The sequence below is a fragment of the Ptychodera flava genome, chromosome 2 (genome assembly GCF_041260155.1).
Source record: "Ptychodera flava strain L36383 chromosome 2, AS_Pfla_20210202, whole genome shotgun sequence".
Lineage (NCBI taxonomy): Eukaryota > Metazoa > Hemichordata > Enteropneusta > Ptychoderidae > Ptychodera > Ptychodera flava.
In genome coordinates this window covers 26,522,230-26,537,886 of record NC_091929.1, presented here as the reverse complement: position 1 = coordinate 26,537,886, position 15,657 = coordinate 26,522,230, and the positions used below count along the sequence as shown (strand labels likewise).

At 37.3% G+C, this 15,657-nt stretch overlaps 1 protein-coding gene across 6 annotated transcripts in view; it reads right to left on the bottom strand.

Moving 5' to 3' along the window:
- Positions 1 to 2,114: 2,114 nt before the first annotated feature.
- LOC139117998 (serine-rich adhesin for platelets-like) overlaps positions 2,115 to 15,657 on the bottom strand; it is a 37,482-nt gene continuing 23,939 nt past the window's right edge. For 5 of the 6 annotated variants that reach the window (XM_070681272.1, XM_070681294.1, XM_070681316.1 and 2 more), the window contains 10 exons: positions 13,367 to 13,500; positions 11,095 to 11,144; positions 10,835 to 10,908; positions 9,977 to 10,223; positions 9,252 to 9,352; positions 8,841 to 9,002; positions 7,786 to 7,875; positions 7,329 to 7,494; positions 6,414 to 6,578; positions 3,762 to 5,541 (listed from right to left, as the gene is read on the bottom strand). In XM_070681272.1, coding sequence (XP_070537373.1) covers positions 4,319 to 5,541; positions 6,414 to 6,578; positions 7,329 to 7,494; positions 7,786 to 7,875; positions 8,841 to 9,002; positions 9,252 to 9,352; positions 9,977 to 10,223; positions 10,835 to 10,908; positions 11,095 to 11,144; positions 13,367 to 13,500 — 2,412 coding nt within the window. In that variant the 3' untranslated portion in view covers positions 3,762 to 4,318. Of the gene's footprint in view, positions 5,542 to 6,413; positions 6,579 to 7,328; positions 7,495 to 7,785; positions 7,876 to 8,840; positions 9,003 to 9,251; positions 9,353 to 9,976; positions 10,224 to 10,834; positions 10,909 to 11,094; positions 11,145 to 13,366; positions 13,501 to 15,657 lie in introns of all 6 variants that reach the window. The other variant, XM_070681283.1, reaches the window with a different exon arrangement.

Here is a 15,657-nt window from a genome sequence, read left to right as displayed (position 1 = left end):
ACTTGGATAAATTTCCTAATATTCTTCAACTTTTTACAGTACAGGTATTGAATTGTAGTTAGCAGGCAGCCCTGTATTTTAGAGGTACATTTGAAAAGTTTTCTGACATGGAGCAACTAACTGGTAAACATCCGTCGACATGCGCTGTTCGAATAAAATTTCTGTGGTTGAAAAACCAACATACGGGGTGTGGGGTGTTTGAGTTACATTGAGATCCGATTGGCATCGTTTGATATTCTCATCATAACATTTAACTTCTGAGCTAAGTTGGTGATCGTGATGGCTTGGGACAGAACAAAACTGAAGAACTGCCAAAAAAACAAAGACAGTGACAAGAATACTTTTCTGATTTCAATATATTTTTATTTTAAACATATGTACATGATAACAGTAACATTATTTTTGATAGTACGAACATTCCATTATACCACAATCAAGGAAGAGGGTCCCCATATTTGGTACAGCTATTTCCATATATGGAAGCACAGAAACTCCCAAATATGGATCAATGTGACATTTCATATTATTCAAATCATGAACTTTGACCCAAACACCAAGAGCCAATCATGAACAATATGAAATGTCACATTTATCCACAGAAACTCCCAATATGGATAAATGTGACATTTCACATTATTCAAATCATGAACTTTGACCCAAATGCAAGAGCTAATCATAAACAATACTTTGAAATAATTTAACTTCATCAAAGATGGGTGAATACAATCAAAGCGATGAAATTTTGAATTTGCTGTCAAAAATTTTATTTGAAATGACAATTGGCCACTTTAAACTTTATCTCAACAATTCTTTTTCGAAGATGATGATCATCAAAATAATTTCTTTCCCTGACATGCATAAATTGAATAAATGTTTAATGGACATTTTGTTATCCAATGGCAAAATTTGACAAATATTCAAAATTTAATATTTTTTACAAATCAATTCTTCTGCAGATTACTTTTTATCAAAATTTTAACCCGCGAAAAGAGCACATTTTTTGAATTAACATCCAAATTTTAGGACAGAGAAGCACTAGAGTTTTGCCAACTACAAAAGAAAAGTCACCTGCTTTAGCTAGATAGTTACAGAGCGCCCTCTATGGTGCCATGTAACTATGATGCATCCGAGTTCTTGTTACTGACAAAGTTTCATATTACATGCGTCATTGCTTGGTTAAGCAGAATAATTTGTTACATTGCTTCAAAACCTATATGTACTTCTTATGTACAATGATGTGTAAAGTTAGTTTGTTTATAGACCTACTGAGTCATATGGGTACAGAATTATCTCATACATCTCTCTACGAACTACATGCTGTAGCTTCACTATTAAGGATTTTCTAGGAGTGATTTTAATCTATGTTAATACAAAAGAGGGGTTTCAGAGTCGTATTGCAAAATTTCACCTCTTCGGCTGTCACAAAAACAGCCCTTTGCTTCACAATAGTCTCTGTAATCGCAGTTTATGAATGAAAAAATAAATTTTCATCCAGCGACTGTCATTCTCTTGGCAATATTGTGATGGAAAATCAAAATAACTCCTTAAAAATGAGTCTGAACTGCGGAAACTTAACAGATATTTCTGATCTACATTTCCAAGGAACACATAAAATTTGAAATTTCAAAGTTTATGCATTGGCTCTTTAAATGTATTAACTTTGAAGATGTTTTCAGACAAGAAGACATGAAATTTGCTCTCAATCTGCACTCACTTGCAAAAGAAACTGCCTTTCCCAGTATGATCTAAGCATTCCATCGTAAAAACTGATACAATTGGGAACCAAATCAACTAAAATTCTCAAACGGAAAGAAATGCCCAAAGAATACGTGCAAAACCAACAGTTCCAGAGGGCGCCCTCTGGAGGCCATCTGGAACTAACTAGAAATCAGTTGTTTAACAACCACATGTGACTCTCCCCACCACTTAGTTAAATAATTTAGCCCTATTCTCTGACATGAAGGGTTTGATCTACTGGGTGAAAAAAAAATGGGTACATTTTGTGTAACTGATTGAGAATGATGGTTGTGGACCTAATAAAATATGAAGCAAAATTCAAAATGTTACTCTTGAAAGTTAAAACTTTACAAAACTAAAACTGAACACTACACTGATTAAATAATGAAAAAATGTTTTGTATTGCACTGTTAGAGTGTTATATTCCCTGTTTCTCTGTACCAGTGGTATGGTCCATCAATTGCAAATAAACTTATCTACTGACATCTGGACTAAACCATTTAGAAACAGGGTCTGCAGGCTAAAATAGTGAACCTGTAATTGCCACAATACATTATCCTATACAGCTTGTAAAAGAGAAATTAACAGAGTATCGCAACAAAGTTTCATGGAAATTTAACTTTAGACATTAATATTATATTTCCCTGCATTTTGCAGGTTAAAAATTTCTCTTTATCTGAAAGCAACAAATTATACCCGAAGTTAGAGTGGAATCACCTTAGAGCGTTTTCTTTTGTGTAAGGCACGAAAATGATTACTTTGTAAATTGTGTTTTCTCTACCGCAAGACTCGCTTTGTGTAAATTAGTACATACAGAATGTGGTAGTGTGATTTCACATTTTTTAACAATTTGGGATTTTAGCTGGTATACAGTTTAACCCCTCCAAGTGGTCTCTGTTCTAATCAGAGCAGATTTGACATTCGCAATTACTCGTTCTCCCTTCATGTTATTGCAGAGCGGAATTCCTTACCAGACCTTGGCATTCATTCCCGGCATGTAAATAAGCTCTGGAAAAATATTGACGGCATTTCTCTAACGTGAAAATGGAATGGAATGTTATAACTGTAAAAAATATCCAATCCTGAATGAATTGAAACTGAACTGAGCTGAGCTGACCTTAACTCTTTGAGTGCTGCAATTTTTGCCGCCAAAATTTCAGTGCAACATTTTACCAATTTTTATGAATTCTCCTGTAATATTTTTGATAATTTTGGACCAAATGGACATCGCATTTCACTGGCTACAGTTTTTTATCAAAATTTTGGCAAAAATCTGAAAAAAATTGACTGGGGTATCTTTTGTAAAGACGATAAAAATTGACTTTGGCGCTAAAAAGGTTAAGTTGCAAAACCTCTCTGAATACAATAGGGTTCACTAAAATTTTACTTGACTACTTTGTACACCTGCTAGAGGACAATATGTCTATTTGGGATGACTGAGTCATACTGGGCCCGTGGTGAGCTAAAGTGCAATTCAACATTATCCTATGGGGTATGCTTGTATTTATTCATCATGAAAGGCACCCTGAGACAAGCACTTGTTCATGCCGTCTGGAAAATGGCCGCAGTCTTCATCAAATGTGCAATCTATTCTGAGCAGCTTTTAGTATACAGTTTAGCTATGTATAACCTTGGCGATTCAGGTCAGCTCCATGTCATTATCAAAACTTAGTCCGTTTGATGTTACTTTTTGAAAAAAAAACTCTGTTGTGTGTGAGAACAGAAAATGCATCACCATCAAAATTTGGTTTGATCCCCGTATGCCTGGCTTTGACACTGGTACAGTGGCATAGGCACAGAGAGTTGAAAAAGTTTGACGTTTGGTCGCAGGCTTTCTGTCAAAATCATACAACAGAGATAATAAATAGGTGATTATTTAGAGAATATTCTCTGTTAATTTTCAGTCGGTGAGTTCAATTCAAAATGGTTCAAACATATGATATAAACCATGTTTTAAAAAAGTCAAACACTTGGATCACTTTAGATTGTCAAAATTATATCATGAAGAAAAGCAGGATTCCATATATAAAACCAAATCATATTTAAAATTTAATCAGTTATCTTACAAACTGTTATACTCTGTGTACCATGACAAAAATGCAGATGCAGATTTTTGAAAACATGCAGTAAATTTTATAATGAGAATGTCAATTTTTCTCTCCTCAAACCAAAAATTTCAGATTTTTTTTTGCACCATTGTAATTAAACAAGGAATGATAACATCAATTAGTAGCACTGGTGATTCCTTAAATCAATAAAATCATGTAGATATAGGTTGCATAAAAGTTTGAAAAACCACCAAAGCTTCTCTGATTTTGTGAAATCAGTTTCCAAGCAGAAAATAATTTATTGGCAAGCAGAATTTCTTTCATTTCAGACCAAGATTATTATGAAAATAAATGCTTAAAGTTGCATACATATTTAAATGAGAAAACGAGTTTGACCTCTGACCCCTAAAATGAATTTGGTTTAATTTTACAGCTTCAGTATGATGATTGGATCTCATGGGGTCAAAGGGTATACACAGTTGAAGGTCAATAGGGTTAAAGGTTAAGGGTCAATAAATAATACACTGGAATATTCAGACAAGGTAATTTTTGATGACCAGCTGGATTGGGCGTCGGCAGACCGGGCATGGTTTACCATGGCGACGAAGCTTTTTGGCACATGAGTAGCAGCACACTTGATGGCCTGTTCGGCCGTGGATGATGCTAGCGGCTTTTGGCCGTGTCAGACAGATCATGCACATATCGCTGAAGCTGTGCGAGTCTCGCGGCTTGGGAGTAGATGATGACGGTCCGGGTTGCTGGGTTGGACTCGTACGAGACGTAGATGGCGTGGACGCCATCGCTGGATTGGGCTTCTCGGCGAACGATTTCAGCGGTGATGATGATGATGAAGCTGCTGATGCTGCTGACACAGGCTGCGGGTGAAACAGTCCCGTCGTCCTGCTCGATGTCGACACCTCACTTCCGAGTGACGAGTGTGAAGTCATGTGCACACCTGAGTCACTGCGTCCCTCTCGCTGCATTCTGAGTCGAGGTGAGAGTTTATCATCAGAGCCAGATGCATGCTGGGAGAATGGGTCACCCTGAGACTGGGGTGAGATGGTGGTTTGAGACGAATCCTTCCTCAGCGTCTGGATGTGGGGACTTCTTCTCAGTTGAAAATGCGATGTATTTCTCTCTGCGTCATACTCATTGACATCTGTATCTGTTTGTGAGCTGAAATCAAGTCTCCGGCCAGATGGAGAGAGCCGGTCACTTCCAGGACTGATGGTTCCTGGAGACTGGCTATCCCGGCTCGTCTTCCGCTTCTTCAGGGGAAGTCTTTCCGGCGAATCCAAAGCCGTTGACAATGACCGCTTTGTGCCCTGAGGACTTGACGTTCCAAAGGCACCGCTGCTTTGAGCAGCGACTCCAGAAGAGCTGGCGACATCTGCTGGATCTGTGTCCGGAACGTCGTGTGGACCGGCATGGGCGTAGACCAAAGGAATGCCAGCCACATCTGATGGGTCTGTGTCTGGCACATCACCGGCAGCTGGTGCTCCAATTCCATCAGCTGCAACTGGCAAATCACCGGGAGCAATGACAGGCACAGCTTGGTGCCCCTGTACCGGCCAGATGCCGGCCTCATCCTCGGCAAGTCGGATTTCTCTCTGTCCAACAGCATCATCAACTGTGCAAGACTCAGGGCCATCTGGTCCACTGGATGAACTATCAGGAAAATCTTTTCCTTTCCGTGATGGGGAATTCTGCAAACTTTGTCCAGTCTGGGAAGATTTTCCTCGTTCTCCTGGAATACCTGAATGAAAGAGCAAAAGAAAAATAGAAACATATTAATTGCAACCTGGAAACATAACTACGGTTAATCCTAAACTTACTTTGATTCATGAACATTCATTGCTGAGGAATTAAGCCATTTTTGTTATTAACCCTTTCATCACCATGGTTTGGCTTAAAGCTATCCTTATCAATGGTAAGTGTGGACCAGTTTATACAGAAATGGAGGTGAGCAGGTTAGACAGACCCTGATGAAGGCAGAATGTCAATTACTGGAATTGTGATACTAAAATCTTGGCATGAATGTGATCAGTGCCTAACTTGAATTAATTAATTATAACTCAACCAAAAGCCCTGGCCTCCATTACATTTTAATGGCAAGTAAGTTCTGTTGTCATGCCACTCATTAGGAATTTGAGTTCTTTATCTTTGTATTCTGTTCTAAGTTTTGCATTTCCTGGGCTCCCTGAACTAATTAACGCAGTTCAAACTTTCAACCATTCTCTTTCAAAATCAAGAATAAATCTTGGGGCTAACTATGCATATTTCGGTACTAGAGAAACAAATTACTCAATATTTATTGTTATTTGAAATTCAACATGGCCACCATCCCTGAGTTATCTTTATGGAGAAAAATAAAATTCCTGCTTTTCACAAAACTAAGCCTGCAAAATTTATCTATTCCATAAGCTTCAAAATTAGCCCCTAAGAGTGCTAGAAAAGAGAATATTGTAAAAGTTTGAGATTCTGAATATCTGTCCCTGAGGCGCATTCTACCCAGGTAACACAATAGGTTTATCACTGAAAAAAATACTGCATCAAGAGTGTAGACAACAGAAAATAAGACAAGGAATCCAAACTCTATACGAGTGATGTCAATTTCTGGTTGCTTACCAATATCAGGTTCATCGTATCCACCCACGGCGACTGACCTCATGGATGTTTCCAGACTACTGATTGGTTCCCCACAGCGGATTGGCACGGGACGATGGAGACCGCCGCTACCTGGTCTCACGGAGGCGCTACCGCTGGCTGATGAAGTCTGGTGTAGTATTGCATCTGTGATCAAAACAGACAGGATATTTTGGAAAATTTGTCAAAGTGAAGGCCGTATGTATGTAGGATGCAACCCTTAACCTTTTCACCCAGTGGCCATAATTTAGCACAAACCTATCATTATCAGAGGTAATTGCGGACTTTTTAACGCTTTGAGCGATGTAATTTTATCCCGACAAAATTTTAGTGCAACATTTTCCCAATTTTTATTAATTTTTCTGTCGTTTTTTATAATTTCGGACCAAATGGAAATCACATTTCATTTGCTACAGTTTTTTTCTCAAAAATTTGGCAAAAATCTGAGAAAAATTGACTGCGGTGTATTTTATAAAGGGGACAAAAATAGACTTTGGCACTCAAAGGGTCAACGAGTAGAACAGGTTAATTTACATCTCATGCTTGAATAATTATCATTTATGCAAAGTGTGTGAACAATTTTTTTCTGTATGAAAATTTTATGACATGTTGTTAGTGGAGAATGTTACCCACAATGCACTTTACATAATTATGTATTCATGTAATAATTAATCAGCAGTATGATATCAAACACTGAAATTATCTGAACAGACTTAATGTAAATTCGGCTATTTTTTGACACATATTCGTGGACTTGTTGCATGGATGCCATGATAGGGTCAAACAATACTGGGTACAGATGTTTGGTGTAGTGAGACGATAGTTTAGCCGTAATGTCAAGATCACCGCTGAAAATGGTTTCAAGTTGTTAGATAAAACATCAACTTCTTTCCTTACCTGGCGCAGATATTGATCTCTGCAGTTGACGGTTTTCCCGGATTGTTTTGAGCTGGGACAGTCTCTCGCTGTCCGGTAGCCATCCTTTCCTCAAGGCCCAGCACCGGATGCAGTTCCTCCGGATGGGTGAATTCCAGGTAGAGCATTCGGAGCAAGCCCATTTATCCTGATAGTTGGAGATTTGTGAGAGAGACATTCCGGTTAACTTTGACATGCCAGATGTGACAGTAACCATGGTAATCATTCATCATCCAACTTGATGGTTACCCATAGCAATAGCATCATCGTTCAGACACAAAAGCAACAGAAGCTCTTGTGTACACATAATCAAACATGACACTGACCAAAGCAATAATCTTAAACCTACAATATTCTAAACAGCCGGCAGCTATGTGAAATATGTATGGCTCAAAGGAGAGGTTGCCATAGCAACAGCTACTGTAAACACACAACTCACCTGATCCGTAAGTTCACCATCAGTGTCGCTGCTGTCATCATCAGCAAAACACGAATCATTGTCATCGCAAAGCTGCAAAACTTCATAAACCTGGAATGATGGAATCAGAGACAAAATTTAGTCCAGATACAAGAAGGTTGAATTCTGTTCAGAGTGAATGTGGACAGTTTAAGTAAAACGGAGATATATTTATCAATACATAGTGACGTGTCGCTGTCGAAATCAGTTTTAGTTAAGTCGATAAAGCACAAAAAATGATCACTGTTTACAGTGGAAAATTTTGTTGAAAAGAGAACCTTTATTAATCTGTTCACCCTAAATTCCATGTAAACAGGTCCACCATCACCATTGATAATGAAGGATTGGGCCAAACCATTGTTGTGAAAGGGTAGAGATATCAGTGTATTTTCTCCTTAGACGTGGCAAATTGCAGACAATTTGATTTCTGTAAAGCATTTATCGCTACTCTAGTATGATTTTAAGTTGAACTATTTAGCTTGTCAACTTAGCCTCTGTATGTGTAAAATGCATTGTTATCATTTACCGGTACATTTGAATTTATTCAAGTCCAGACCAGAATTCACTTTTCAACAAGAACAATGCAGTCCTACATACTTAAAAACTGGGTTGACAAGCTGAATACTATGTATCTCAACACGCTTTGGGGAAAAGAACAAGAAACTGTAGTTGATATTGACCCTTAACCTGCCAAGTTCTTATGTCACCATCAGATAAAGTTGGTTACAACCAGTGAGGCGTGAGAGGTCCCATATGTTGCATTTTAACAAAAACTTAAATATTTGAAGGCCCCTGAATATCTAGAATATGCATAAAAATATGATGATTGGTGACCCAGCCCTCTACAACATACCTTGTTACATGTAAGTTGATGAAAATATGTATAGGTCTGGTTCAATTCTGCTTTTTACTGATTCGGCAGATGGGGAAGTGATACTGTCTGGCAGGATTAGGCTTTAAAAAACAGAATACTGTTCCTTTAATGAGTGACTGTATCGGAGGGTCAGTTTTATTCTGATAATGGAATCAGTACTGACCTCTGTGGATGCATCACTACTGTCTGTCTCTGACGTAGTGTTGCCAAACTGATACCCCTCACTGGCTTCAGATTCAACTTCGTATTCAACGGAAAAATGATCATCCTCTTCCAAGAACCAGAGATCGTCTGATGAGTCGGCAACGTATGCTGTCTCATGTCCCTGGGTGATTAGAAAGCAGAATACAAATTATACCTCTGAAATGACACCTGTACATGTGTGACAGACCAACCTATTCTATCATAAGATTGGAACTGATTAAAATCTTCATTTTGGGGAAAAAATTGATTTGTTTGTCAAAAAGTGTTTCAAAATGGGATCAAAGGAAAGAATCATGCTTAATTAACAGTTGGTTAAGTCGACACTTCTACAGACAAAGCTAATGAATTTGAAGGAGAATAATTTTCTTACTTGTAAACTTTGAATGTCTGTACTTTTCCGTGACATTTTGCTCTCGACTGTTGCCGAGGACTCCGTTGAGGATTGTGGTTCTTTTTCCTTGCTCACGCAATCTGTGGAAAAAGTAGAAAATACATGGCGATTTGAAAATCAGCAATATTCTTCAATACATAATTTTTCTTTGGAAATAACATTCTCTTGACACTGTCATTACAATTGCATGAACTTTGACCTGTTGACTTGCTCTCTCCCAAAGAAGCATGGCCGTGATACAAAAAGGAAACAATGTGCCTATTTAGAAGAATATCTTGACCAATCAGGGCAAGCATACCGGTACTTGTACCATTTCTCATACATTTACCTACACATATAATGCTACGCTATTCGCTACTTTATGCTACATTTTAATAGCTCAATGGTGTCCTATTTTCAACTACACTTATTTTGTAAAACGGCATGTTTTACAAGCTCCTGAAACACAGAGCTTGCCTGTTCTAGATGGTCTAAGACAAAGCTAAGTCTACATTCAAAGCAACATGAATAGCGCCCTCTAACCTGCGACGCTTCTCAATTCTCTGAGTCATATAACAAACTTCTGTAAATTTGTTATTAACAGCTGTATGCCGGAATATATTATATGCAACATTTTTTTGCTTGAAAGAGAACTTTCTTGAGTATTGGTGTGTCATTTCACTCAGAGGGAACACTCTAACTCTCATTTACATGTGCAACTATACCTGGTTTTCTTGCAGGTGAGATGTAAGCAGCGCCACCTAGCGACTTGACCTTGGAGTCTGGAGAGTTTGAAGGTGACCTGGTGGAGCTGGTTGATACCGCCGCTTCCATGACAACAGGTGGCATGGGCGCTGGCATGGAGCCACTGGCTGCTGTTGCTATGGGTGTTGCCATAGTACTTGAGGATGCCGCCTTGGCGGTGGAGCATGATGCCATGGTAACGTGACCTGCCTCCTTCCTTGACACCATCTGTAAAAGCGATTGAATAGTTTGAATGTTTGAGATGTTTTCAAAACACATTTTGACAAAATTCAATCAAACTATAAAAGTTACATACATTTTAACAATGGTAGCTGTTTTGTTTCATCAAGATAAATTTTGGCACATTTAGGCTACATTGATTAATAAACTACTACTGTCACTGTTCAGTCCTCAATCCTTAGAGTGCTTAATTTTCTCCCGCCAAAATTTTAGTGCAAAATTTTATCAATTTTTATGAATTTTTCTGTAATTTTTTGATAATGTTGGACCAAATGGATATTACATTTCATTGGCTGCAGTTTTTTCTCAAAATTTTGGCGAAAACCAGAGAAAAATTGACTGGGGTTTATTTAATAAAGGGGACAAAAATAGACTTTGGCACTAACATGATTAAAGAGGCTTCAAAAAGTCATGGTCACACATTTGAATTTCATATCACTTTTGGAATTCATAAAATGCATTTTAATGACCATTTATTGATTTCCATACTTAAAAGTAACTAATGAACAGATTGGCTACTATTAAGAGGTATTCAATTTCTGATGCAACACTAAAACCCACATCTATACAACAACTTCACAAAGGCGTTAAAGTCTTACCTGCTGATGGTGATGTTGTAGAGTGTAGTACGACTGTCTTACTTGATGTTGGTAATTTGGGTTATGGTGTTCCGCTACAGAAATGGAGAAAGAAAGAAAGAAATTTGTGATGAAATAAAATTATTAAATTCTTGTGTATATAGCAAAGGCTGATTTTTCAACCGATGGACAATCCTTGATGGTGTTTTCGTCCACAAACATAGTGTAAAATCGGGTGACAGATGTATAAACAGACAAACATTAAAGTTTGAAACACTTACCAAGGTTTGCTGGATCACTGACAACACTCACATTAGCGAACATCAAATTTCTGAAAACGAAAACAAAAATACCAAAACGTTATTTATATTGATAAAATTTCTGTTGAATATAGATTACAAATTTTACAAGTGTTTCACACTTCCATTGTACAGCACGTCTCGAGGATCTTCAAAAATCAAATTTTCTGTTTTCAATGTGTGACTCTTTTTCTACTAATCTGGTCACCCCCATATCCCTGTAGACTGGTCCACAAGCATCATTGATAACAATTGGTTTGGGTTATAGAATGGTGGTGAAAGGGTTTAGAATTTGGAAAACAGGGCGGTATATTTACTATAATATTTGGGCTGATGTGCAGCGTGTTGGAAGCTGATGTCCAATTGGGTGACTGAATCTTACCGTAATACCGATTCAATAATACAAAAAGACTCCCTAAGTTGCTGTGAATAGTGACAAACGACCAATCAGATATAACCTTCCGAGCACGCTGCACATCAGCAGTAATATTCCTCATCACAGTAAGATTAATTTTTATTATTTTTTTTGTTTTTTTCCTCTCTTTTACAACAATTTCTTCACGAGCAAACCAAACATGTGCACACTCATTGCTGTCATCATTTTCACATTCTTATCTTTACGATACAGTTTTGTCAGAGTAGACATGTTTGTGCAAAGTCTTCTTATAAAATCATGCAACAACTTGACAAAACTTGAAAATCTTTTTTGTCACTAACCCAATCAGCTATCTTCTTACAAAACTTATTCATTAATCCTGTTGTATGGCTTTTTTATCTTTGTTTGAAAACTTGGTCAGGTTTGCATATGCTGGCAATGGGGTATCTCTCAAATACTTCTACAAACCCACTAAAAAGCTTTCTTTCAAGAATTTTGAAAATGGGGAAAACTGTGTACAGCTGTGGAAATCCAATTGGCAAAAACACTTCTTATCATTAGATATGCTCTAAATTGCTGTCACAACTGAAACTTAAACTATCACAAGATTAAGATACACAGCAGATTAGATTTGGGGATTAAAATTAGCTGTGACCAGATAAAATCCAAAGAGTTTTGTTGGGGCAAGTTCTTCTTGCAGATAAGCGACAGTTAGTCACCAACCTTGAACTTCCAAAAAATATTAATGACCAAATGAAGACTTAGCATAGTCAAAGTAAATTGATATACCTAACATGAATGACAATTTTATATCTACTTTGAAAATTTCCTTTTCACCTTCTTTTTTATTGGAGATCGCGTCTTTCATTCATGATTGTTTTACTGTCCACGAATCCCTGCCTATGTAATTGCATTGATTAAACCTTTCATGACCGTAGTTTGGTCCGAACCCATTGCTATCAGTGATGATTTTGGACCTGTCTATAGGGAATCTGGGTGAGCAGCTTAATTTGACGTGATCATGAGATTTTCAGAGCTAGAACAATTTTAGGCTAGGGTGAAATACATCATAGGTACATATAAGACAAGGCAGCTCAAACCTTATATATGTGCTTTCATATTGTAAATTTTGAATGCATTACGATTACTGTGAATGTGTGGTGTCATCCTACTGCTCGGGCAATGGTCAAAATATTATGCATCTAAAGATAATTTACAATATTTGTTTTAATCTCCACTCTGATATGTCACTTCCACAGTGCTATAGTTATCTATGGGTTATCAGCGGTGTAAATAGAATATTTACAATGTCAAAAATGAGTAAAGTTCATTTGCAATTTCAAGGTTAATCTCAAAACTTTTAAAGTTCATGGTTAATTGCATTGAGTAGGGACCAGAGCATCGTGTTAAAAGTTATATCCAGTCATCCTTGTGAACTTTAAGGGGAAAATTAAATTTTCTAATTTCAAAAAAAATTAGACGGTGAAAGTTTTTCACCAAAAGAGCTTCAAAATGAGCCCCCACAAGTGATAGATCAAAAAAGAATTTAAAAAAATTCGGGGTTTCAATATCTGTACTTGAGGTACATTCTAACAAGACTTACAGACATGTACAGACATATTGAGCACTGAAAGAGTAGTGTAATGCTTTCAGGAGGAGAATATGAAAGAGTATTTCAAAAACAGAATAAAGATAATTGAACATGCGTCAAAAGTTTCAGCTGTATAACCTTGAAATGCTTCAAATGAAATTGTTCCTTTGCACCCAGGCAAGGCCACAACCCCTAAATATTCAACATGGTGGCTGCCATCTTTTCAAAGTGGATTTGACGATGCAACTCATAGGGAGAGCCAACTGTGATATGGAGGGGCTACTTACTTGACATCTTTAATGGTGAATCCGGCAACACCAAACACTTTCCCAAGTGGATCGTTTTCACAATACACCTTCCGTGGGTCGTTCTCATCGTATAGATGACGATTTCCGATATATTTGATCAAATATGACAAGAGCTGCAAAAGACAGAAAATGATATATAGACAGTGTTACTCTTCGTTCACAAATAACGATTAGGGGGGGGGCTGGAGGAATCTCGATTGAAATCTTATTTTTTTTCAGATCCCCCCTAAGTACCCTAAAAAATTTTCAAATGCCCCCCCTCTATATGGTCAAAATTTTCAAGTCCCCCCCCCCCGAACTATCACAGGCCCGCATATTTGTAAAGGATGTGAGCGCAGAACAAATAAACATGTATTGCGCCGTTCTGCTCACAGGTGTTCAACACAACCTGTTTTAGCACTTTCTATAGTCATATTCCCAAGGCAAGTTCTTTAAATGCATCCGTGAATTTTTTAGATTTATTGGTCTAAAAGCCAACTTGAATTAACCCAACTCTGGCCAGGTCAATTGCTCCTGTTGAAGAGCACACAAAATGCATCATGAGAGAGTAGGAAAATTGTGAATTCTGGCTAATTGCCGTATTGCACAGTGACCTACCAAAAATTCAAAAATTTCTATGTTTTCTTCCATGTGTTGCTCTCTGGCCTGATCTTGTGTACAAGTGAGTTTCACTGTCATGAGTATCATTTGACCAAAACTCTTCTTCAACTACCATGTACACCAGAGTCAGAGCTGTCTCTGTCACTGTTCAGGTATGCAGTGACAGTGACACTACCCGTAGGCAGTAGCTGTATTAACTTTGATAATTTTGGCAATATTTTTATTCAGTTTTACAACTGCGTTCTTGTTCTACTCACTACAGCATGTTGAATTGTCCAGTATTCAGCTTGCTATCACAGCCTATGTATGTGTACCATGCATTTGTATCACTGACAACTGACTGTCAGTCTGGACTCCAATTAAATTATCACCAAATACATATTTATATTTATATATACAGGCTTTGTCGTCAAACTAAATATTGTGTGTTTGAGCATGCTGTAGGGAGATAGCAAGAAACTGTAGTTGTCATATTGCATAGAAATATTGCAGAAATCATTAACAGTTGCAGCTTCTGCCCTTTTACGAGGCTCAAGTTTGTTTTTTACGACAAATCACACGTTTAGATTTTTTCGAGATAAAAGTCATGAAATGTGACAGAATGGTTCTAGATTTTGTTAAATTATTACTAACATTACAACATTTTGATGACATAAATGGTATTCATTTTTCATTGAATTACCTACAAAAACTTGGAATTGGAAAATGTAAAACTCAAAAGGGACCCAAAAATTTTCAAGTCCCCCCCCTACAGGTAGAGCAAAATTTTCAAGTCCCCCCCTCCACTACCCCCAAAATTTTCGAATCCCCCCCCTGAATTCCTCCAGCCCCCCCCCCCCCCCAACCTTTTTTTTGTGAACGCAGTGTTACTTTAACTTGTTCGAAAACAAAATATTTGATTTCTACCAGTTTTACTAAATGTAATATGATTAATCCTTCTTCAAATAGGGGGAGCACTTACAGTCCACAATTACCAGACAGAGTTTAGTTGAAAAGTATGACATGTTCAATTTGTGATGAAATTGCAGATCACACTATATTCACCGTTACAATTCTTTCGATATGTTGTCTGTGTAATGCCCATATAAGCATTCTAAATATGCATATTTGTTTTCATTAATGAAATATTAACATTTATTATTCTTAACCTGTTCACCCCTAATTTTCAGTAAATTGGTCCAAAGTCACCATTGATGACCATGGGTTTGGGTCAAACCATGGCACTGACAGGGTTAAACCCTTGACTGTCTTACATGCCAGAAATCTCTGGTGCCATAGTGAATACTATAAAAATATTCCAGCAAAATCCTATTGGTGTTTGATACATCAATTTAACCCTTTGAATGCTGTCATTTTTCCCACCAAAATTTTAGTGCAACATTTTACCAATTTTTTATGAATTTTCTTGATAATTTTGGATAAAACAGACATCACATTTCACCGACTGCAGATTTTTATCAAACTTTTGGCAAAAAATCTGGAAAAAAAAACTGACTGGGTATACAATGTATTTATAAAGGGGACAAAACTTGACTTTGGCGCTCAAAGGATTACCTGCATTGTATTAGACTAGGGGCTTACATTGGTTGATTGGAACTTAAATTTCTTTATTTTTGGAAATGTCATTGGCAAAAAAGCTATTCAATTCAAGGGGAAGGTCACCTTAAAAT